This window comes from Rhinolophus hipposideros (assembly GCF_964194185.1).
Source record: "Rhinolophus hipposideros genome assembly, chromosome: 21".
Classification (NCBI taxonomy): Eukaryota; Metazoa; Chordata; class Mammalia; order Chiroptera; family Rhinolophidae; genus Rhinolophus; species Rhinolophus hipposideros.
In genome coordinates this window covers 40,070,601-40,096,468 of record NC_138067.1, presented here as the reverse complement: position 1 = coordinate 40,096,468, position 25,868 = coordinate 40,070,601, and the positions used below count along the sequence as shown (strand labels likewise).

At 47.1% G+C, this 25,868-nt stretch overlaps 2 protein-coding genes across 3 annotated transcripts in view; one reads left to right on the top strand and one right to left on the bottom strand.

Annotated features, from left to right (window-relative positions):
* Nucleotides 1–25,868, bottom strand: part of CD177 (CD177 molecule) — a 183,211-nt gene that overhangs the window by 52,161 nt on the left and 105,182 nt on the right. The gene's annotated exons all lie outside the window — the stretch shown is intronic.
* LOC308489576 (cell adhesion molecule CEACAM1-like) overlaps nucleotides 8,411–25,868 on the top strand; it is a gene marked incomplete at its 5' end in the record, with an annotated part of 50,959 nt that continues 33,501 nt past the window's right edge. Inside the window, 5 exons of the mRNA XM_081030909.1 lie at nucleotides 8,411–8,474; nucleotides 9,352–9,711; nucleotides 13,348–13,626; nucleotides 14,088–14,342; nucleotides 17,562–17,688. Coding sequence (XP_080887035.1) covers nucleotides 8,411–8,474; nucleotides 9,352–9,711; nucleotides 13,348–13,626; nucleotides 14,088–14,342; nucleotides 17,562–17,688 — 1,085 coding nt within the window. The remainder of the gene's footprint in view (nucleotides 8,475–9,351; nucleotides 9,712–13,347; nucleotides 13,627–14,087; nucleotides 14,343–17,561; nucleotides 17,689–25,868) is intronic.

Below are 25,868 nucleotides of genomic sequence, written 5' to 3'. Positions count from 1 at the left end.
GACAGACAAGCTCAGTGCAGACCTTTACCAAAAGCCCTTGGATGATCAACCGAGTTCTTAATCACATGGACTTTACAACCAGGAATCATAAGACATTTGAGAACAATCTGTAACAAAAGAAAAGGGGGCAATGAAGGAAAGCCAGGTGACCAAGGTGCACACAGTGTGAGAACATGGCATGCAGGCAGGATGTGGAGCAAATGGACCCGCGACTGGGGGGAAACTCACAAGTTTAGAAAGACACATGTAAACATCCTTAGACTTTTTCGGGATTCAGGAAGATTGTTGAATGAACTCCCATGAAAAGAAGCAGTCAGAACAAGGTAGAGCTCTCAGAAACTAAAATCATAAACCAAAAACAGTTCAGTGTAATTGCTGAAAATCGACCGAATGATCTGGGACAGGAACAAAACAGAAATTGGCTGGGCCCTGGGCCCAGAGGACGTCAGGAGCTGCCTGGGCTACTGTGCCAGCTTCATTTTGGCATTTGGTCCCTCACACAGCATTGCCCGTCTCCCAAGAACCAGAGACCACAGTGGCAGCTGCTTGAGACTATGGCTGTAGCTGCTGTGCTGCCCAAATGGGGTGTGGGATTGACTCCAAGGGGCCAGGGCGGCCAAGCTAAAGTGAGTCTCAGAAATCATCCCATCCATCCCCACTTTATAGATACAACTGAGGAAACCAATCACAATGTGAGGGGAAAGAGAGACAGGACACATGAGACAGAAGTGGCATCAGGACATGCGCTCATTAGCTTGGTGTTTAGAGGATGCCGCCTCTGTTCTAAGTGTACTAATTCTGTGAACAAATCCAGTATTTAGATAGCTCTACGAAGAGATTCATAGGATATTTCTTCACGAATTCGGTTTGAATTTTATCAAATATGGTTGATGTGGTGAATTACATTTTAATACTAAAACATATTTGCTTTCCTGATATAAACTCCACTTGGTCATGATACTTTTTGTTCGTTGGTTATTATTAATTCTCGACTGGGTTTCATTGATATTTAATTTGATTTTGTATGTATATTAATTAGTAGGTGAAATTGGTCCATAATTTTCTTGTCTGGTTTTAGTGTCAGTTATACTAGTCCCATAAAATGAGTTAGGGAATGTTCTCTTTTGAAACCTTATAATTCTCTGAGACAGTTTGTTGAGGATTGTCTTTAACTGGAGATTTGCTAGAACTCACCCATAATGATACCAGGGCCTGGCACTGTGTGGTTGGCGGAGGGACAATACTGGCTCCCACTTTAACTTCTTTAATGCTTATTGCTTGATTCATATTACCCATTTTTTTTCTTGAGTCAATTCTAATTTACATTTATCTAGATAATTGACCATTTAATCTCGGTTTTAAAATATATTGGCATAACATTCATGGTAGTCTCTGGTAAATCACTCTTGTATCTCCCTGATATGTCCTCTTTAAACTTATATCAATATATCAATCGATAGCTTTCTTTCTCCCAACACCCCGGTTTGGAGGTGAATGGTACAGGTGGAGAGAAACACGTAACAAAGACCCTTTTCGTGACCAGACTTGAACCAGGCTCCTCTGAGCCTCTGGTCAATCACACCTGACCTTGGGTTCTGCCTCCTACCCTGCAGCATCCAGATTTAGCAAGAATCCTGCTGAGTCAGTTTAGCCAGAATCCCCCACCCTTGATATCTGATCACCCTCCATATCTGACCAAATTCCTCATCCCTCACCGTCCTCGGGTAATATCTGATCACTCTGGCCCGACTTCAGTGAGAATTCTCTTAGGTCAGTTTAGCAAGAATTACTTTACCCTCTTGGTAATTTTCCATCCCCTGACGGCCCCACCCTGCACCCTGGCTAGAAATCCCTACTTTTCTTTGTTGATTCAACATTGAGCTCAAGCTCTATTCCCTGTTGCAAACCCTACTGTACGAATCCCTCTGGACAGAGTGAGTCTTGTCTTCTTTCACAAATGTCAGGACAAGTTTTTCTTTAAGACATGTAAACAAATAATTACAATATGGTTGATGAGTTCTAAAGAAAGTACATAAAAGGGACTCTGGAGTCACAAGGGAATCAATTAATTGCATTTTAGGGGAGTAAAGGTCCAAGAATTGGGAAAATATAAGAAAAGTGGTAGTATCCAGGCTTGATGGGAAGCTGGGAGCAGGCACCGCTAAACACGGTTAAGGCCAAACCGATGGAGGGGATTTGGGGCAGTTCAGAAGCACTCAGTCACAAAATGTGCACATCCTACGAGTGAGCAAATAGACTTCTAGACATCACCTTACAGTAAAGCACAAGTACAGCGTGTTAATATCCATGGCGTTTGCTGCAGCCGAGTCTGACTGATCATTGAATCAAAGGCATTTACGTCCCAGACACAGCAAACAACAACCAAGTGTTTTCTGCGGCACAAGGCTCTCCAGCCTGTGATGGAGGTGGGACTGCGAACCCCGAGGTAACTCTAATTATATGGAGTCCAGGTAACTCTACATAATTGTTTGGATATGGTGGTTTACTTTTATAGATTGGGATTAGGAGGAAAAATTTGCAAATCTCCTATAACCCATAATATGGCATTGATCTGTCGTCCTGGGAGAACCTCTAAATAGTACTATTTAGGGAAATGTTGCTCATATTCTCACTGTTCTTGAGAATTACCTGAGGGGCTTTTTGATGATAAAGATCCCCAGACTCCATGTTCTTAAGGCCAAACCTGAGATAAATGGGGCTGGGGTGGAGGTTTGCTGTCCTTCCAGTGGGAAGAGCTGCAGGGAGGCAGGCAAACGGGGGGATGAGTCACTGTAACAGGAAGGTAGGAAGGTTAAGAAGAGGGATTGATCTACAAGGTGAAACTTTGTTTATTAGATGCAGAAGACTTGCCCATGAATCCTTGAATTTAAAATAAATGTTTGTTAAAGGGCTCTCAAATTCCCTTACCTTGAGACTTCACATGTGTCCAGGGCCACCACATCCCCCCACCCCCCCAAACACCCCCCACACACACACCTCAGGAAACCCACCTGGTCATGGACAACACCACACAGTCATCAGGAGCAGAGCAAAGAGAGCGAATGGCCCTGAAGATGTAACCAATCAGCTCAGAGACTGCAGTGAGGGCGGTGATGGGGCTGGGGGGTGGGGGCTGCAGGGAGGGGAGAGGGCACCAGGGGGCTGTGTACTGGCGGCCAAGGCACACTATTCCAAACAGAGAACACGTCTCTCTGCAGCAGCGCACACACAGAGGGTCCCCAGGGCCCAGCAGCCAGGGCCTCCCACCAATACCAACCTTGCACCAGGGTATGCAATTTGCGGTCGGTGCCCCAAATGGGTGGCACTAGGCTGATGGTGGCATTAGGAAAAAACATCTTAAGAAAATCATATCATAGGAGTTTCTCTTAAATTCAGGCTCATAAACCGTGGCAACATTCCTTATGTATGAATCTACTCCCGAAAATGGACTTAAGTCGGTGACTGGACAGTGTCAGGAGCTCAGTCCCAGCACCTGGGGGCTGACAGCTCCCTGCCCCCCAGGCCTGGGCCCCTCTCTGAACCACAGGAGCCTTTGATGCTCCCTCATTAAGGGGGAGGGGGTTCTCTGTAGTGTCCTCACCATTCACCCTCCACCTCTAGGCTCTGGCCAGAATCTGTTGTCCACTCTCAGATGTGATACTTAAACTACCGACCTCTACTTCCATCCTTCATCCATCCCAGCATTGTAACGGGCCCAGCAGGTGCCTTCTGAATGTGCTTTGGAGGAGAAAGTGCTCACAAACAGTGGCCCTCACCACCTTGCCCTGACCTCCACCCTCAGTGCCTGTCATTACCCAGCAGCATTGCGACACTTTCTTTTTCTTTTAGAAGTCAGATGCTTTCCAACCAGAGGGGAATGTGTGCCTCTCTACTCTGTATGGGGATGACTAGAAGAAGTGGACAGAGGGAAATCGCATGAGTGTTCACAGATGATCTGTATGAACTGATAAAAGCTTAAAATCAGAGGACAGTCTACGTAAAATCCACTTTCTCAAGCTAAAACATGAACTATAAGCAGCTTCACCATGTCCTTAAGAACTAAATTGTAAAGAGTGACATTAATAATAAACTAGAAGAATGAAACATGCGTCACAGTTACGGGTAAAACTGCTATCTCTTTGTCCCTCAAAGAGCATTCCAGTGGGTTACCTTCATTTTTACCACGTGGGAAGGGGATGCCTACTGGTCCGCATGTCTCCCCACCACCCTGAAGTAATTTTTGTGACCTGATAGAAATTAGCCTTTCTCCCTTTAAAACTCAACTGCAAGACTGGAGGCAGCTCCTGAGCCAACCACCCACAGCCGTGTTAATTGGGGTGCCACAGCGCCCTGCAGTCTGTGTCCTCGCCCCTCCCCCCCGCCCCCCAGGCCTGGTGTGTCCCAGGCAACGTCCTACAGCCGCGATGCCGTATCCGAGCACTTGGGAACCTTCCGGAAGCCGAGTCTCCATAGAAGGCCCGGCCCCGCCCCCGCCCCCCCCCCGCCGGGCCCCCCTCGGCTCCTTCAGGACAAGAGCAAGAGCGTGGGGCCTGTGCACGCGCGAGTCCGCGTCGCCGCCATCGCCCCGCGCCCGGAGTCTGCGCCGCATCCAGCGTGAGCACCGGGTCCCGTTCGGTCCCCACAACCACCCGTCAAGACGCGGCGGGACCAGCATTCGCCAATCCCGGCCGCGGCGGACACACAGGCTTGGAGGCGCGTTCCCGCGGGGCGGCCCAAATCCCATCCCCGCGCCATTCGCTCCGTTGTGACGGTTACGCGAGTGGCAGGGTTTGGTCAGCTCCGCACCGAGCGCGGTGTGTGGCCCGGGGACCTCAAGATGGCTCTTCTGAGAGCAGGGACCCTCATCTACAGGGCCTCACCTGCCCTCTGTCCTCCCTCTCACCGGCTCCTTGGCATCCAAGTCCGCACGTAGTGCCCCCTCATAACTCGGTCCATCCAGACTTGCTCTTGCCTCCCTGCATCTGCCCGTAAGGTCCCCACCTGGGATGCCCTCACCTCCTTTCTCTGTGAACCTGCTCCTTCCCCTTCTTTACAGCCAACCTCATTGGCCCTCTTGCCACAAGGCCATCCCAACCTCCACAGGTGGACACAATGGACCCCCTCTAACTCCCATCTCTGACTCTTCTTTGTGCTCTGACATGTCTAGGAGCAATAACCTGTGCTCGTGTCATGTGTCCTATGGATCCCGGAGTTCCCGAGAGACAGGCAGGACGAGGCTAGCTGTGATTCTCAACGGGCCCCATCGCTCCTACACACGGTCCTGGCACAAGAAAATGGCACAAGAAAATTCAGGGAATGAATAAAGGAAGGGAAGATGGATAAATGGAGGACACGGCTTCTTCTCCCACGTAATTACTATGAAAGAGCTAAGGGCGTGAAGAAATGGACATCCACATACACTCCCTGTGGTGCATTGGTGCAAATTTTAGACCAGGCAATGTGCCGGTTTCTCTTCTAAATGTTTTGTTTTAAAATAAAATTTACATAACCTAAAATTCACCATGTTTAACCATTTTAAAGTGTGGGGCCAAGGGATGTGGCCTGACTGGTCCTCCCAGCGTTCTTCCTGCTGTGGGTAGACGGGGTGGCTGGAGTCCTGCACTAAACCTGGGACATGAAGAGGTGTGTTGTTGTGTGTCCCAGAATCAGAGTTTCTTCCTGGACAGCAGGCCCTGGGAGTGACAGGGGATTGACTTGTCCTACTTTCCCCCTCTGATCCCCTGACACAGACCTTTGCTTCCTGACACACCCAGTTCCCTGCTCCTCCATTTTCTCCCCCACAGACCCACAGCCCAGCTTTGCAGCCACATACCTCTCCACCCAGGAGGCAGACATGGTATAATTTACTAGAGACAAACACAAACTGATATACATTCCTGGAATATTGAGCTTGGTGACATCACATTAAGGAAGGAGGTAGGAGTTCTTGGAGCAACAGAGACTGCGACTCACGGAGCTGAGACATGTGGAGCCTCATGCTATGTGACCCATGTATGTGTCTATGAACTGATGTTGAATAAACACAGAGAAGGGCATGGCGACTGCTGCATTTCCCTCCTTGGCCACCAGAGGGCGGCAGAGCTACTCCGCAGCCTGGAGCCTCCCAGGGGGCTGCTGAGCCCCCTCAGCAGCGTCCACAGCCCACCAGGGTCCAGCCCTCACCAGCCTCACTCAGTCCACCGTCCTCCTCACTCTCCAGGCTTCCCACACCGGACTCTGTCAGCTCCTCCAGCAGCCAGACGTCTGCCCAGCAAAGGCCAGTCCTCTGCAGGCAGCTCCTCCCCACCACCCTCTATCTTACAGGGCAAACGTTTACTCATACCCACTCACACTTTGGGTCCCAGCCAAAAGGAACCTTTTGCAGGGTAGCTCTATTATATGCTACCACCTCCCTAAGTACTTCCCTTCATACTCCCTCTCGATTGTCATTAATTAGTCACTTCTATAATGACGTAGTGAATGCCTGGCTCCCCGCTCCAGGTACAGGGATCACATCAGGCCTGTTCCTGCGGTATCCCCTGGCCAAGCCCAGTGCTGATATGAAGAAATGCTCAAGGAGTGCTCCTAGTGATAGGAAATTGATCAAGCAGAGACATACACCGGCCCACTGGACACTGGAAGAGCACCGTGTGTGAAGACACACAGGCACTGGCGACCTCGAGGGTTCCCCCCGGTGTCCTGCATCCTTGACCCCATGAAGTCGGGAGTACAGGTGTGCCAGGTGTGAGGGATGAAATCTGTCAGCAACTAGGACACTGACCACACCCACCCTGTGAGTTGTGAGCAACTTCATTTCCCGATATGGGCTCTCCGGCACCACCTGTCCTTCCATCCTGACACACGGTCCTGACCCCAGATCCAAGGTGACAGCACAGTCACATGAGTCAGGATGAGTGTCCCCAATCCTGACCATTCTGTTCATGGGCCTCTGAGAGCCTGGTCCTGTGGGGATCCCCATGCAGCTCCCCACTCCCTGCTTGGCACCACTCATGGGGAAAGGCAGGGTGACCACAGGAAGGTCAGCTGAGCAGAGGACGGAGGGCCCACCCAGAACAGTCAGGAAGCACATGGACAAGCCTCCGGGGTACAGCTCAGCCAGTCAGACCCGAGGGGGCCAAAGTCTGGCTGAGACTCGCCCCTGGTGACCTGTGGCCCACAGACCCAACTGCCAACCACCATGGGCCTCTGCTCCCAGTACACACAGAGATTCGCACTTCACACCCCCAAGGAATTACTATTCCCTCTGCGACACCCAGGTCCTGAGAGTCTGTCTGTGGAAGCTGTGGCGAGGCTAGAGCCCCATGTAGATAGATATTGGGTCCCCTCTATAGTCCTCACCCAGCTTGGACCCTTCTCACCCCCAGAGTCATCTCTGTGACCTTCCTCCTGGGAGGAAATCCAAGCTTCCCAGAGCATTTGAGAACACAGGGAAACCCCGGTGCCCAGCTGGGTTTCTGTGCCACAAATGAAAATAATCCCCCGGGGCTTGGGGGCCCCTGGGGCTTTGTGCAGTGCTGACAGACACAAGACCAGGACAGAGCAGAGGCCAACACTGTGGTGGGTGAGTCATCCTCTAAGGGGACATGGGTCCGCATCAGCCGTGCCATTGAAAGTGCACCTCAGGCCAGCGTAATCAGTGTCCCCGGAAAGCTTGAGAGATGCAGAGCCTCTGGTCCACCACACACGTGAGTCAGAATCTGCATTTGAACAGAGTCTGCAGACCTTCCCTCTGCATAGGTCAGGGGGAGTGGTGGCCCCACTCCCACATCACAGGGTCACAGCCTGGCCAGGAATCCACGTTAGCTGGGTAGCTGCTGAAATAGCATTTCTAAGGTGTCACCTGGGCATAGAATCTTTACGGAGTTCCACAGGTGATTCCGATGCAAAATGGGTGTGACAGCCCTATGACAAGAGTCCCTGAAGTAGCCACGCAAGCTCCTGCTCTGAGGGAAAAGCCAGAGGAATGAGAGAGGGCTGTGCGGGAAGGTACTGAGTGCCTGACAGTGGGGCTGTGGGGAATGCCCCCCACACGGACACCTCAGGCTTGTGCGTGTCCAAACAGGGTGTTTGTGTGCGTGTGTGCGCGCGGGTGAGCGTGTGTGCATGTGTGCATGTGTGTGCTCGTGTGTATGCGTGTGTGCGCGCGCAGAGGCCTCAGCAGTTCCCAGGCAACAGAAATGTAGACAGAAGGTAAACGGAGGGGACAAGGGAGGGTCCTGGGCAGAGACTCCGCCCCCAGCCCACGTGACTTGGGAAGCACTCCTGACCCCAAGAAGGCTCAGCGCACCTGGAGGAGGGACAGATGTAAGGCGTCTGGACAGCGGTGCCTGTGAGTGTTTCTGGAGCCCAAGTTCTCGCAGACAGAGGGATCAAGCAGGCAGCAGACACCATGGAGCCCCCCTCAGGCCCTGCCCGCAGAGGGCGCAGACCCTGGCAGGGTCTCCTCTTGGCCGGTGAGAGGGGACGATTCTCTAGGGCAAGACAGGAGGATGGGAGACAGAGAAGGAATGGGGTCTCCTGGGTAGGACAGGGTTCTCAGAGAGGAGAGAGCGCTTCTGTTTAAACTTGAGGGGAGAACACTGGAGCAGAGTAGAGTGGGGGAGGCGGGTCAGTAACAGGAAAAATGCCATGATCTGGAAGTGGTGAGGGGCAGGAAAACCTCAATTACAGCATTACAAGTAATTCATCTCTGAGCAATAATTTCTAAAAACATGATAATAATAACAATTTATGTCAGAGTGACACCAGAAAAGCTTAACCTGGGGATATAAATATTGTCCTTACCACCAACCTCAGAAGTGGGCAAATACACAGCAGGAGGAGGAGGGCCCTGGGAACACTCATTCATTCACCCAGGGGTATTTGCAGCCCGTTCCAGGCACTGAGGGTACAAGACCGGACAAGCCCCTGCCTGCATGGAGCTCACATTCCATGGGGAGGAGACAGACAGGAAAGCTCTAGATGTGATGTCAGGTACCCACAATGCCATGAAGGGAACAGGGCAGGGAAAGGTCAGAAAGTGAAGATGGAAGGACATTAGAAGAGGTGCTCGGGGCAAGTGTCTCCCTAGGACGCCCCTGAGGATCAGCAGGGCTCTGAGGGCAGTGAGGGGGTGAGCCTGGCAGACACCTGGGGAGGAGTATTTGAAACAGAGGAAACAACAGGTTCAGAGGTGCTGGAGTAGTGGTGGCCATGCTGCTGACCTTGACCATGGGACACACACACACCACAGGGCTGAGAGATGGAGAGACCTGCTCAGGATCCAGGGCCTCGTCTTTCCATCCCAATACATAAATCCAAATATTGATCAATTTCTCCCTCTCCTCCTAGCCTTACTCTTAACCTTCTGGAGCCCGCTCACCACTGCCCGACTCGCTCTTGAATTGATGCCGTCCAATGCTGCTGAATGGGAGGATGTGCTTTTCCTTGCTCACAATCTGCCTGAGGATCTTGCAGGCTATGCCTGGTTCAAAGGGGGAAGAGTAGACAGCAAACGTCAAATTGCATCCTATAGGATAGACACTCGAGTAAATAACCCTGGGCCAGCATACAGCGGACGAGAGACAATATACCCCAATGGATCCCTGCTGTTCCAGAAGGTCACCCTGGAGGACACAGGATACTACACCCTACAAGCCATAAAGACAAATTTTCACAATGAAGAAGTAACTGGACAGCTCCGTGTATTCCGTGAGTAATTCCTCTCTGACCTCGGGGTGTCGGGTGGGGTGAATTCTGCTTCACACACGCAGACTGACAGCCTGGACTCTGCCCCCACCCCCTGCATTACGTCCCATGGGGCTTCAGTATTTAGTGCAGGACACACACAGTGGAGACAAGCTTCACAAGATCAGAGTTCCCTTCCCGGATTCCAGCCCCTGCAGACATTCACCCCAGAAAGAAGGACCGGTCTGATGGGAGCAACTCAGCAGAGGGAGACCAGTCTCAGTGCAGCCCCTGGGCCCCTCCCGTGACCATGACCCCGAGAAAGACCCTGCAGAGCTTGTCAGGGCCTGGCCTGAGTGGCCCCCTGGGATCCTCCTGGAGAGACTCAGCCCAGGCAGCCCCTCCCCTGTCCCCTGTCCCAGGGCTGCTGACGCCAGGGACTCTGGGGATCCTGTCCCAAGTTGGGTTTGGCCTCCTGGGCAGGGCTGACCGAGAGCAACGATTTCCCAGGTGCCTGAGCCCCGAGGCTCCGGAGCTGGTCACCAGCCAGGGCTCAGCCCCAGGATCCACATCTGGGCAGGGGTGGGACCTGCTCCTTCACCTGAGACTGTGTGGAGAGCAGAGACAGACAAGGTCGTCGGCCATTAGCCAACTGCCCTGGAGGACTTAGGAGACCCCAGAGCAAGGTCAGCGTCCCCAGGGAGGGACAGCGGAGAGAATATGCTCCTGGCAGCTCCTCATCCATCAGGTACCACACCAGGGGATTCTCTTTAGAGTGAATCATAACAGATTCCTCTTATTTGGGCAGCTCCCCGACCCCAAGACATAGGTCAGGGACTGTGAATATTTTAAGTTTAATTCACTGACAACCTGGCAGCCAAATCTTTATCTTATTTCATTGAGGGGGAACTGAGGCACAAGGAGATACAGTCACGAATCAGGGTCACACAGACAACGAGAAGCAGCCCCAGAGTCATGTGAAGTCTGTCTGCAGTCACAGCTCTGTCCTCTCCTCCCCCCGGGGCATATTATGCAAATATAGACCCTGAAACCAGCTGTTGGTTCAGGTCCTTTTTTCTTAGGCGTCCCCAGTTCAGAGGGAGAGATTCTGGTCTGGGGAGTGAAAGCAAATGGAAAATTAATCTGTTTTTACTCTAGAACCAAATCACGTGCAGTAACCACCACAGTCAGTGCTGGGACGCCCAGGCCTCCCCCTCAGGTGGCCGAGCCCGCCCTCCCTGCACTGGCCTTGAAAGCAGTTGTTTCCTGATGTGTTGGTGTCACTCCCACTGGAGTATAAAGGAAAGGACTTTGCTTCTCACTCCCCACTCCACACCTGCAACAAGCTCAGGGACCAACATATAAAAACACTCAATTGCTTTTGATCAAGGAGGGAGGAATTATGATGAGTGAATGAGTATGATTCATAATCTCCACTGATTCTGGAACCTGGATGCAGAATCCTAGGAAGTTTCGGCCACACCTGTTCCCTGTCCCTCCAGGGGCCGGGACCCACATTCCACACCTCTGACCACCTGTCCCCAAAGCCCCGCTGGAGCCAAGTCTCAAGGTGACAGTGGGGCTGCTTGCCACGGAGGGGGGGGGGATTTCCTTCTCTGGACCAGCCATGGGCTCTTGGTCCCTGGGGACTCTGAAGTCACCTGTAATCTCCACTGCTCATCACCATGGGCAGTTCTGGCTCTCTGCTCCTTCCCTGTCCCTCGCCTGCCTCCTCCTTCATTCTAGCCACGCTGCCCTGCCCTGCTCTGCTTCCTCCACCTTGAAGCCTCCCGGGATTCTCCCACTAACACCTGTGGCCAGGCCCACCCTCCTGGGCAATAGGAAAGGACACAGAAATGAGTCGGAGCAGCAGCCCCTGGCTCCATCATGAGCCAGTTTCCCCGGTCACCAGGAGCACGAGCTTCCGCTCTGTCCCCGTCCAGGGCTCCTTCCCTCCCTGATGCCAACAAGAGGAACAGGCCACAGGACAGGGACTGTGACCCCTTGATCTGCTGTCCACGTGACTCAACCAGGGAGTCAAAGGCAGAGCACAGGTCTGTCCCCGAAAGCTCTCGGGCTCACTTCACCCAACTCGTGACACATCCTCATCCTGGTGTGAGGCTCCTGTTCCTCCCAGTGGCTCCCGAGACCTTCCCAAGGTGGGGCTGGTGACCCTGTGCCATCTGATGGCTCACTGCCTATTTCACACACGTGTGTCACCTTTACCACAGGGTGGGATCCTCGCAGACAGTGAGATCCACAGGCCACTGTCCCTTCTCTTAGCTGCTGTCCGATTTGGATGAATTTGCTCAAGCTCTAGCTCTGTTTCCTAAGTTAGAGAGAAAGGGAAGAACGCATGCCACGTGCCCGTGTGGGGACCCCTCCCCATTTACCTGATCGTCCATAGAAATTGGTGACAGGGACCTTCTTCCTAAATTTGCTAACATAACACATATAGTTTCTTCTTATTTGGGCTCATTCCTCCCTTTATACAACAGAGAAACCTAGATTTCCCTTCTGGTAATTTCTGTCTCTTAACAGGACTCACAATCTCTCTCTCCCTGGGGAAGCACTGATTTCAAACCCACTGTAACATCTTCCTTTCACCACAATGTGACGCTGATTGGACTGCAGAACCTGATCTACAACATTCAGTGCTAGACAAAGATTCCTCCAGAAACTGGTCTTAGATCTTTGGGGCATTGATAATGATTTACACATATTCTTTCACAATTTAACTTCTACTCAAATTTCTATCTTTTAACTGTCTACAAATGGTCCACGAGGGTCAGATTTTTCAACAAGTTCATGCTCCCCCACTTTCCACAAGTCACCCCTTTTGTATTTGCTATTGTCCAGGAGGATTTCAGGAAGAATCGACATGGTCCTCACTGCCCTCAGCAGTGGGAGAAGAGACATCAAAGACCAAGGGCAGAGAGCATGGTCCTGCCAAAGCCAGCCAGCTCCCGCCGTCCCCTCACTCTTTTCTAAATTATTCCTGGACGCTGCTCTATCCTTTATGGGGTCACTGTTTCTTGTCAGTCACCACTGAACACCCCACCTCATGGCCCTGTCGCCTAAGTACTGAACTGACTGCCGACCTGCTTCTGGTCTCCCCGTGTATTATTTCTGCTCAAACACTCAGTTCCAGGCCATACTTACTGCCCAGTCTTGCCAGGGTTTAAGGACTATGGGATGGCCTATCATTACTCACCTCTACGACAACTTTGGAAAGTGAGGCTTCATGAAAACACATCTCGACCAGCAGTGCAGGTCTGTGTAGCTCTAAGGGGCTCAGCACCTGCACATTCCAGGTGAGCACCTCAAGGTTGGTGAGGCAGTCAGCTGGTCAGTGAAGAACCTGGAGAAGTACAGTGTGTAGGGTTTCTGACTCTAGGTCCTGTGTCTTTCCATAACTAAAACCTGCTAATGTATTGACACTTGAGAAAGTCTGTTCTTTCTCCCAGACGTAGAGCTGGTGGCCTTATGTTCTCTGAACACTCAGAGCTTCATGTATTTGTCTTGTGATACACAGACCTGCCTTATTCTTTGAAGGACTCAGGTTGGCTGAGAGGTAAGAGGTGCCAACTCTGATTGAAGATGCCTTTGGAGGAATCAAAGGTACCACACAGGGCAATGTTCTCTCTGTTATCTGCACAGCGGAGTTACCTGAACCTAACGTTACAAGCAACAACTCAGACCCCGTGGAGCACAAGGACCCTGTAGTGTTCACGTGTGAACCTGAGATTCAGGACACCACCTACCTGTGGTTGATCAACAGTCAGAGCGTCCAGAACAGTACCAGGCTGAAGCTGTCCAAGGACAATAGGACCCTCACGTTACTCCGTGTCACAAGGAATGACACAGGACCCTATGAGTGTGACATCCGGAACCCAGTGAGTGCCAGCCTCAGTGACCCATTCTACCTGAATGTTCTCTGTGAGTAACTTCTGTTCCTACCTGGCCCAGGCTGCCCGCCCTAATCCACACTGCGAGAGGCCAGGCTACATCCATCTCTCTCAGGTCCGAGTACACGGACCCTCACCCCTGGGCACCCATACTAGCCATCACTCCCTCGCCCAAGTACACGGACCCTTATCCCTGGACACCCATACTAGCCATCACTCCCTCGTCCAGGGAAACCCGGGCAGGCCCAGCCTTCAGCTGAGACTAGGAAGGGATGAGCTGCTCCTGTCTTGAGAAGCTCGGGGTCAATAACCTCTCATGGGGGAAACTGGTTAATGTCTCAGACTCAGGCTCAGTGAACACAGGGAGTTATGGTTGGGACTTTTTGAAAACTAGGTTGATCCAGCTCAAAAGGACAGTATGGCCTTTATACCGACAAGGAGTGTCCCTTTCCTCTGATTATATCACATGTGGCTTTGTTCTGTTTGCTCCAGATGGCCCGGAGGCCCCCACCATTTCCCCCTCAGACACCCATTACCGTTCCGGGGCAAACCTCAGCCTCTCCTGCCACGCATCCTCTAACCCAGCCGCACAGTATTCTTGGCTTATCAATGGGAGGCCCAAGCAATCCACACAGGAGGTCACTATCCCCAACATCACTCCGAATGATAGTGGATCCTATACCTGCCTTGTTCATAACTCTGTCACTCGCCTCAATGGGACCACAGTCAGAATTATCACAGTCTCTGGTAAGTTGCTCCTTGGACCATTGGCACCAGCTCCGGGGTGGAAGTCTCTCTGATTTTCAGAAAAGAGCCTAGAGGTTCTTTGCCATCCTGCAGCCATGGATACAAGCAAATCACAAATTCTTCCCCTGCGCCCTCCCATTACATCTCTGTAGACTCTCTCTTCTCCTCGCTCTTCTGATTTCTCATGGTAGAGTGTGGGTCCAGCCTCACAGTGTAGAAGGGGGTTGTCTCAGCCCCAGAAAGCCCCATGTGGTCGAGGGAGCTTCATAGAGGGGAAAAAACAAAGGTGCTCAAGGGCAATTGCTTCTTCTGTCACTAACACATTCCTCCTGTCACTTCTTTATTTTCTGTTACCTACTCCATGTGCTACAATGAACATACAGGGCTTTGAATCAAGCTCACCTCTTTCCCCCCAAACAAAAGGATAAAACCACCTATAAGGACAGGTGAGCAGGACAGACTCCTGCTCTCTGCTCTGCTGCAGGTTCAGGTGGTGACTGACTCTTCTCTGATGCCATCTGTGGTAGAACAGAGGCCCGTGGAGGAGTTGTGTGGGCAGCATGTCCTCAATCTGGCCAAATTGTGCTAGTCTTTGATTTCTTTTACCAATGTTTTGTAATTTTTCAGTATATGATCTTTCACCTCGGTTAATTCCTAACTACAGTGGTACCTCAGTTTTCGAATGTCTCTGTTGATCAACATTTCGGTTTACGAATGCCATAATTTTTTCGGATGTATAGTATCATTAGATAGTAAAATTCATGCTAAGTTTGCAGTTTTAGGGATTGATTTTAAAGGTCTGGAATGGATTAATCCATTTTGCATTACTTTCTATGGGGAATCCATGCCTCGGTTTTCGAACGTTTCAGAACTCGAACGGTCTTCCGGAATGGATTACCTTTGAAAGCCGAGGTACCACTGTATTTTATTTTGGTGCTGTTATAAATGGAATTTTTAATTAATTTCCTTTTCAGATTGTTCATTGTTAGTGTGTAGAAATACAACAGATTTTTGCATGTTGATTTAGCATCCTGTAACCTTGTTGAATTTGTTGAATTTATTAGTTCCAATAGTTTGTGTGTGTGTGTGTGTGTGTGTGTGTGTGTGTGTATTTGTGTGTGAGATCTTTAGTGTTTTCTACATGTGAGATCATGTCATCCATAAACAAAGATCATTTTACTTCTTTCCAATTTGGATGCCTTTTATTTCTTTTTCTTGCCTAATTGCTCTGGCAAGCACTTCTAATACTATTTTGAATAGAACTGGCAAAAGCAGGCATTCTTGTCTGGTTCCTGAACTTAGAGGGAAAACTTTCAGTCTTTCACCATTGAGAATGATGTGAGCTGTGGGCTTTTCATATGTGGTCTTTGTTGTGTTGAGATCTATTCCAGTTGAGTGTTTTTATCATGAAATTTTTATCATGTTGAATTTTACTGAATTGCTTTCATTGATTCATTTTCCTTACTAGTTATAGGGTTATTCATATTTTCTACTTCTTTGTGGTTCCATCTTGGTAAGTTTTGTGTTTCTAGGAATTTGTTAATTTCATCTAAGTTATCCGATTTGTCAGCATGCAATTATTCATGGTACTCTTAAAATTCTTATTATTTGTGTAGAATTGATAGCAATTTCCTTACTTTCATTTCTGATTTTAGTCATTTGAATCTTCTCGCTTTTTTTCTTAGTCCATCTAGTTAAAGGACTGTCAATTTTGTTATTCTTTTTTGAAGAACTAACTTTTGGTTTCATTGATTTTTCTCTATTGTTTTTCTATTCTCTATTTTATTTATTTCTATTCTAATCTTTATTATTTTCTTCCTTCTGCTAGCTTTGGGTTGAATTTGTTCTTTTTTTCTAGTTCCTTGCTTTGTAAAGTTAGGCTGTTGGTTTGAGGTCTTCATTTTAATGTAAGCACTCACAATGACAAAATTCCTGGATGAGAGTCTTAATTTCTCTGAGCCTCATATTCCTGAATTGAAAATTACAATAAGTGTGCCTGCTTCCTGGTATTGTTTTACATATTTAATGCAATAATCAATTAAACACTTAGCAAAATGCCACACACAGAGGAAATGTTCCATGACTGTTAGCTGCTGTTAACACTACTATTATCATTAGTTTCAATGAAATCAGGTAGTCCTAGAGTCAATTCTCAGATCCACCTCTTACTAGCCATATGACTTTGGGTAAAATTTTCACCACTCTGAGCCTCAGTTTTTCATCAGTAAAGTGGAAATAATGTTTATCTGATAGTGTTTACCACAGAGACTGGCACATAGTAAGTATTCCATAACAGTAATATTAATATTAACACTAATGTTAGTTATCAACCCTGAGTTGATAGGTGGGGATAGTGGAAATAAAAAAAAGAAAAAACAAATGCAAAATGTATAAGGGGTGCATTACACACATAAACCATTAGGACGTGATTACTGACCAAATATGGGAAAGGCAAAATAGGAGTTGAGTGCAAAGTTCCAAGCCTGGTTTGTTACTTTTCATCCCTTGAGATGCAGCCAAGATGGGATTAGACATACAAGTTATTTATTGGGAAACATGCCTGTGAAGGAAAGTGGGATGGGAGTGGGAGACGCCTGGGAGATTCCTCAGACCACAGTGCAGATCTCATTCCTGTGAAGGAGAAAGAGAAGGAAGTTTCCAGTTGCAGTGCAGTTCTAAGAGAGTATCCACAAGGGTGATGGTGGTCGGGGGGGAGGGGGATCCTTGAGGTAACTTCACCCATAAGAGGAAAAGCATTTCTCACAGAACTGGGCTTATTTCATATCCCTGCTGGGAGCCTTAGGTAGCGTGGTCTCTGTGCAAAGGAGACAGTCAATTCAGAACGGACCACCTTCCATCAATGAAGTTCCCCCCACAACAGACCTGACAGGCACATATCCGTGGCTGCAACCATGAAAAGTGGGAAGTAATACAAAAGTAGCAATCAGCCTTTTTCACATTTCCAAAGCTTCAAAAATTCTGAGCACAGAAAGGCCAGGATGGAATTGAGGCAAGTCTGACCATCAACCTAGAAATACAGTGGCAAAAAATATTACAAGGATATAGTCAGCTAATTGCCTCACAGCAACCTTCCCACAGAAAACGTATTCCTTAGAGAAACAGGTAGAGACTACTTCCTGTTGAGAGTTTTTTCCCAGGGCACCCGCACTGTAAAATCATGTCGCCTTCATTCATTCTTCTCTTTTCAATCCTCGACAGATGATTCAACACAAGGAAGTTCTGGCCTCTCAGATGGGGCTATTGCTGGCATCGTGATTGGAGTCCTGGCCGTGATAGCTCTGATAGCAGCCCTGGTGTACTTTCTGTATATCAGAAAGACTGGAGGGTATGGTGGCCTTTCTCTTGTCCTGCTTTCTCCAAGGCTAACCGCCATGCTTGGGAGAGGCGAGGAGATTCCCCTCTGTCTCTGGGCCTGTATCTGCTCCTTCTCCTTCCGAAACCCCTGCTTCTTGGCACTAATTCCTGTGGTCTCTCCTTCCCTGGGCTTCAAACTTCCTATACCCCACTTTCTCTTGGACTGGTTATTCCCATCCCCATCTGGTTTACCATGAGCGGATCCAGTTATATTCCTTAGTCCCCAGGCAGGGAATTTATGGTCCAAGAAGGAAAACAAATGAGGATGACAGGAAAAGCAGGAGAAAGCGAGTTGTTTGCTCTGTCAACCATAGGAGCATGGGGGGGAGGGGGCGGGACAGGACCGGAAGAGAACGTAAGAAAAAGCAGAAACCAAAGGTCTCTTGAGCAATAAATAAAGAGAGAAAAGGAAGAAAAAAGAAACCCACAGCATCTACCTACAAAGGGGAAAGGTGTCAGAGTACACATAGGCTGAGAAGCAGTTGGAAAAGAATGGACCTAACTGTGAACCTCAGGCAAGAGGAAAGGAGTGCACACTAGAAGGGATGGTGGGTACGTTGAAGAGGAGGCCCTATGAGCAAAGGCAGTACCAACCCTGGTATGACTGAACACTGAGGAGCCCCAAGGAATTATCTGCTGACAGTGTCCTTCCTAAGTCAAGGAGCAAAGACGCTATGCTTGGGAATAGCAGTCACAGTGTCTGACATTTATTTAGGGCAAGCGACCAGCGCGATCTCACAGACCACAAACCCTCAGCCTCCAATCACAGTAAGTAAAGCCATCACCCAGTGAGCGTTGGTGTGTTCCACCACATGCCCTGCCCTAAGCAGGGAATCCTGGATTCCCAAATACTCCCTACCTTCTGAATTTGTAGAGGGCATCTCCATTTCCCAACCTCACGTTGGCGTAAGTCCTCACATCCTTCTAGCCACAAAAGATTCTGCTGAGACACAGCCCCGAGAGAGACTCACTCGGCCTAGGCCAGGCAGGCCTAAGTAAGATGGACATGTTTCCAGGAGCCACTCCTCATCCTTATTCCTTCCCTTTTGCCTCTTACGGATGTGGGCACTGTCCTTCCTTTGGTGAGACATTCCCTATCTTGTGGCGCTCTGGGTGCTGTGGTCCTCAATGCCCCTCTTTGCCACTGCGGCCTGTTGCTGAGCAAAAATCAAGGCTTTTGAACTGGGAAAAATCTTTAGAAGTGGACTGAGGCCTCCTCCTGCTCCCCCTCTGGTACTAACACCCTGGGTCTGGATCCCAGACTCTGAGGAAAGCGAATTTCTTAAGTAATCACAGGCTACCTCCCTTCCCCATCTTCCCACCACCTGCCATCTGCTTCAGCTAGAAATGTGGACAGTTTGGGACCACCACCCCCTAAGGCTGTAAGTCAGCTTTGCATTTTCATGGATTGGTAACTCTTCTTTCACTTCCCCAAACAGGGTCACTCTGACAACTCACCTAACAAGGTAAGCACAGGCTCATTTGCTCATGGAGCTATCTCTGTGTAGAATGGATTACTCTTGAAGACACAAATGCGAGAGCCAGTTTGGGTCAGAGTTCCTCAATGCAGCAACAAACAAAGACATATTGGTTAATTACTTGCTTGGGTCTACCTCATGCAAGACCTTGGACTCGGGAGTTATCGCCAACCTGTGTTTGAATCCTGGCTATGACTCTTAGTAGCTGTGTGACCTTGGGCAAGTAACTTAACCTCTTTGATCCTCAGCTTTGTCATCTGTAATTTGGGCATGCTGCCCACTTCAAAGACATGTTGAATGAATTAAATGAGATATCAAATGCAAAGCACCAGCCCAATGCCCAGCACCAGAAGGCACTGAGTCATTCTCCCTTCTCTACCTTCAATCTGACCTTGCTCTTACTGTCAAAGGATAATGTCCATTCCAATCAGTCTGAGGTCTTTGTTCATTTATAATAATTTTACCAAATTTCACTCAGCTTAGCCTTTCAGTGGAGCACACATACATACTGAAAAGTACTTCAATCATAAGCATATGACAACAATGTATAAATTTTCATGAGTTGAACATGCCCATGTAAGCAGTATGGAAATCAAGAAACAAAACATGTCATCCCTCCCCCAAAACCCTCCAGTCACTTCCCTCCAAAGAGTAACTACTATCCTGAATTCTAACGCACTGGGTTAGTTTTGCCTGTTTATGCTCTTATATTGAAAATCACAGTATATCCTTATATGTGTCTAGTTTCTTTCATTCAAAATAGTTTTGTGAGATTTATCCATATTGTTGTATGCATTTGTCGTTGTTTTTTCTCATTGCTGTATCATCGTATTCCCTTGTATGAATACCATAATCTGTATCTTCTAACGATCAGTCAAAGGATGGCAGCAAGCAGAGCTAATGGGTAATAAAAGCCCATCTCCAGAGCCAGAAGTTTCAAAGTGGTGACAGCAGGTGATGCTGAATCACAGCGGACAGTTGAGGGCCTGACCTATGAGCTGATCTAACTGACTGCTGCTCATGCCTTTCAGATCGATGAAGTCACATAATCTTCCCTGAACTTCAGTGTCCAGGAATCAAAGAAACCAATTTCAGCCTTCCCATCCCCCAAAACCACAGAAACAGTGAATTCTGAAGTAAAAAAAGAAAGAAGTAATGCAACCTGCCCTGCTCGCTGCACTGCTGAATTATCCCAAGCTTCTCATCTCCATCACTAGGTCTCTTTACACTTAGGAAAAAGGAGAAGCCTCTTTCCCCACTTTACACCCACAAGAGGCACCTCTAGGCTGCCTGACCAGCCCCTCCCTTCAGTGTCAACAGATGAAAAGATACACAGGGGAGTCGGAAGGAAGCCCAGCCTTCCTTGTCATTGAAATGTGGCTGGTTAATATGTACTAGAAGCAACAAAGTCTAGAGATGCTTTGAGAAGCAAACTTCTGGCACAATTATTAAAAAAAAATGAGGACAGGCACAATAAGCAATATTAGGAGTAAAAAAGGAAACAGTGACAGACAGCAGAAAATAGAGGGATATTACGAGCATCTCTATTGCAAATATTTGAAAAATTAGATAAAAGGAATGAATACCTAGAAAGATAAAATGAAACCAGAACTGAGGCAAGAAGGAAGAAAGGCATGAGTGGGCCTCTTAACCAATACAGAAAGTGAGTTAGTATCTTTGATCCTTCCAATAAAAGTTACACAAAATCTAGTAATCTGACAATTTGACAGGGAGTTTTCCAAACAATCAAGGAACAATTCATTCTAATTTTACACATACTCTTACCAAAATAGAAAAGAGAACACTTCCCCAGCTCTTGTGAGGCTAGTATAATCTTGAGCCCCCTAAACCAGAACAAGCACAGGAAGGAAAATAACAGGCTAACATCAGCATATACAAACATCCTACAGGATATATGTATATGTAACCACACTCCAGCAATATATGAAAAAGATACTGTGCATGAAATATGGGTTTATTCCAGGAATACAGTGAGTTTAACAGTAGAAAATCAGTGTAATTTACACTATTAATGGTGTAAAGGAGGAAAATCATATACATTTTTCAAAAGACAATTAAAAAAAAACTCCACCTAAAATTCAGCCTCAATTTATGTTAAACACTCAGTAAACCAGAAATAAAGAGCGCTTCGTTAATCTGATAGACTATCATAAGGAGTCTCGATGACATTGCTTTATAATAGCAAATGTATTTTTAAAGATAATATTTGTAATAACAATCTAGGAATAAACAAAGACCTTTATGTGCAAGGCTTTTATATAGAAAAACATGAAACTTGACTTAAACACATTCACCAATAACTAACAGATGATAAGTAAGAAAACAGATGATGAAAATATCCATTCTTCCCAAATTATCAATAGAATTTAGGACTCCCTGATCAAATCCTAGATTTTTCTTTTAACTCGACAAACTAATTCTCAAATTAAATAGTGTAACAAAGGGCCCTGAAGAAGAGTCACAAGGTGGCAACTGCCCCGCCAGATGGGAGGGGCATTGGGAGTCCGGGTGAAAAGGGGGAAGGGATTAAGAGGTACAAATTGGTTGTTGCAAAGTGGTCATGGGGATGTAGGGTATAGCATAAGAAATTTAGTCAATAATATTGTAATAACTATGTATGATGTTGGATGGGTACTAGGTTTATTGGGGTGATAGATGGGAGGGAGTTGGGAGCAGGTGAAAAAATTGAAGGGATTAAGAAATACAAATTAGTAGTTATAAAATATTCGTGGGGATGTAAAGTAAAGCATAGGCAATATAGTCAATAATGTGGTAATAACTATGTGTAGTGCCAGGTGGGTGCTAGACTAATCAGGGGGATTACTCTTTAAATTATAAATGTCTGATCACTATGCTGTACACCTGAAATTAATATAAAATAATACTGAATGTCTGTAACTGAAAATTTTTTAAAAGGGGGCAAAGGTGAAGGGGAGTAAGGTTCACATTTCCAGGTATAACACATATAAGTCATGGGAATGTAATACACAGCAGAGGGAATACACTCAATATTTTATAGCATGTCATGGTGTAAGATGGTTGCTGGACCTATCATGGTGGTTACTTCTTTCGGTATATACATGTTGAATATGGTGTATACCTGAAACTAATATAATATTGTATGTTAGCTATATTTTAATTAAAATCTTTAAAAATCGTATCATTACGGCACTATTTCAGACAGCGTACTGCTGGGACACTGGGGAACTGTACAAAATCGAGAACTACTCCCACACACACAGAAACTTTATAACAGAGGCGTCATTACAGATAAATAGAGGAAAGGAAACACTTTTCATAAATGATTCCGGAAAAATGGGTCACACACACATATGCCTTTGGGAAAGTATTTTAAATTAGGTAGGAAAAGCGCTAATGTAAAGGCAAAAGAGATAAATTCTACTGTATTAACATTCACATCTATTTATGAAAGGACCCTATGAAGACAAGCCACTAACTGGGAAAGCGTTGGGCAGCACATACAGCTGACAAAGAATCGAATCCAGAATATATAAAGGACTCCTACAAAGCGACAAGGGAAAGACCACCCAGCAGCAAGCTGATGATGTCACAGCCCAGGAATGCGTGTGTGTGTGTGTGTGTGTGTGTGTGTGTGTGTGTGTGTGTAACAACAGACATGTATAAACAGGAATGGACATGGTGGCAGTTTGTGCAGCACAAAAACAAAATCAAACGCCATCCGAAATGTTCACCAATAACTGATTTGAGAGAAATAAAATGAAGTCAGTTAACACAGTGGGGGGACGATATAGCAAGGAAAATGCAACGGCCACAGCCAGCCATGCAAGTCTACGCGAGTGGGTTTGGGGAACGTAATTTTGACCGAACAAAGCAAGTAGAAGAAAATTCAGTGTAATTTCATTTTTGTGAACTTCTAAAACACTCAAAATAAAATATATGGTTCAAGGATACATCCTGTGGTTGAAAACTAGTGCAGATAGCTTCGGAGGCTATTTTGCATACTGCTGCTGGGGGGGGGGGGGTGGGGGGGGCTGGGAGTGGGTTGGGTTGGAGCACACAGGGCCCATGGGGAACTGTTGTCTTCTTCCTTAAGCCGGGTGAAGACACATGGTGGGTTTTTAAAAAATGGTTGCTCTCCATGCCCTCATGACTATGTTCAGTAGGACATGTGAAAACAAACGTTTTAAGTTTTTTGTGTCCCATTCAAGAGGTAAAAAAAAAAAAAAAAAAAAAAAAAAAGCTCCAGTGGAGACAGACAAGCTCAGTGCAGACCTTTACCAAAAGCCCTTGATGATCAACCGAGTTCTTAATAATATGGACTTTACAACCAGGAATCATAAGACATTTGAGAACAATCTGTAACAAAAGAAAAGGGGGCAATGAAGGAAAGCCAGGTGACCAAGGTGCACACACTGTGAGAACATGGCATGCAGGCAGGATGTGGAGCAAATGGACCCGCGACTGGGGGGAAACTCACAAGTTTAGAAAGACACATGTAAACATCCTTAGACTTTTTCGGGATTCAGGAAGATTGCTGAATGAACTCCCATGAAAACATACAGTCAGAACAAGGAAGAGCTCCCAGAACCTAAAATAATAACCAAAAGAGTTCAGTGTAATTGGTGAAGATCGACCAAATGATCTGGGAAATACACCTGAGGAAACCAAGCAAAACGTGAGGGGATAGACAGGACGTGTGAGAGAGAAGTGGTACCAGAACATGATCACGTTTGTTTAGTGTTTAGTGAGTGCCGGCTCTATTCTAAGTGCATTAATTCTGTGAACTAATCTAGTCTTCAGACAGCTCTACGAGGAAGTGTATGTTTCTGTTTCCGGTTTTTAAGAGATTCACAGGATTTTTGTTCATGAGTTAGGTTTGAATTTTATCAAACAATTTCACTAAATCTATTGAGATACTAAGTATTTCCCCTTTAGATTGTTGATGTGGTGAATTACATTTTGACATTAAAACATTTGCTTTCCTGATATAAACTCTACTTGGTCATGATACTTTTTATTTGTTGGTTGGTTATTATTAATTCTGGATTGGGTTTCACTGATATTTAATTTGATTTTGTATGTATATAAGTAAGTGAAATTGGTCCATAATTTTCTTGTCTGGTTTTAGTGTCAGTTATACTAGTCCCATAAAATGAGTTAGGGAATGTTCTCTTTTGAAACCTTATAATTCTCTGAGACAGTTTGTTGAGGATTGTCTTTAACTGGAGATTTGCTAGAACTCACCCATAATGATACAGGGCCTGGCACTGTGTGGTTGGCGGAGGGACAATACTGGCTCCCACTTTAATTTCTTTAATGCTTATTGCTCGATTCATATTACCCATTTTTTTTCTTGAGTCACTTTTAGTTTACATTTATCTAGATAATTGACCATTTAATCTCAGTTTTAAAATATATTGGCATAACATTCATGGTAGTCTCTCTTGGTAAATCATTCTTGTATCTCCCTGATATGTCCTCTTTAAACTTATATCAATATATCCAATCGATAGCTTTCTTTCTCCCAACACCCCGGTTTGGAGGTGAATGGTACAGGGTGGAGAGAAACATGTAACAAAGACCCTGTCTGTGACCAGACTTGAACCAGGCTCCTCTGAGCCTCTGGTCAATCACACCTGACCTTGGGTTCTGCCTCCTACCCTGCAGCATCCAGATTTAGCAAGAATCCTGCTGAGTCAGTTTAGCCAGAATCCCCCACCCTTGATATCTGATCACCCTCCATATCTGACCAAATTCCTCATCCCTCACCGTCCTCGGGTAATATCTGATCACTCTGGCCCGACTTCAGTGAGAATTCTCTTAGGTCAGTTTAGCAAGAATTACTTTACCCTCTTGGTAATTTTCCATCCCCTGACGGCCCCACCCTGCACCCTGGCTAGAAATCCCTACTTTTCTTTGTTGATTCAACATTGAGCTCAAGCTCTATTCCCTGTTGCAAACCCCACTGTACGAGTCCCTCTGGACAGAGTGAGTCTTGTCTTCTTTCACAAATGTCAGGACAAGTTTTTCTTTAAGACATGTAAACAAATAATTACAATATGGTTGATGAGTTCTAAAGAAAGTACATAAAAGGGGCTCTGGGGTCACAAGGGAATCAATTAATTGCATATTAGGTGGATGTAAAGGTCCAAGAATTGGGAAAATATAAGAAAAGTGGCAGTACCCAGGCTTGATGGGAAGCTGGGAGCAGGCACAACTAAACACGGTTAAGGCCAAACTGATGGAGGGGATTTGGGGCAGTTCAGAAGCACTCAGTCACAAAATGTGCACATCCTACGAGTGAGCAAATAGACTTCTAGACATCACCTTACAGTAAAGCACAAGTACAGCGTGTTAATATCCATGGCGTTTGCTGCAGCCGAGTCTGACTGATCATTGAATCAATGGCATTTACGTCCCAGACACAGCAAACAACAACCAAGTGTTTTCTGCGGCACAAGTGTCTCCCGTTCTCCAGCCTGTGATGGAGGTGGGACTGTGAACCCCGAGCTCAAGCCTGTTGCACATTTTAGGGTTCCATCCTGGTGACGAATTTTGGGGGTCACTTAGGACCTATATTTATTTACAAATGACAAACCCCACATAAGCTGACATTAACTGCAGAAGGGCTGTATGAGCTCACGGAATTGGAAGTCCGGCTGCAAGCTGG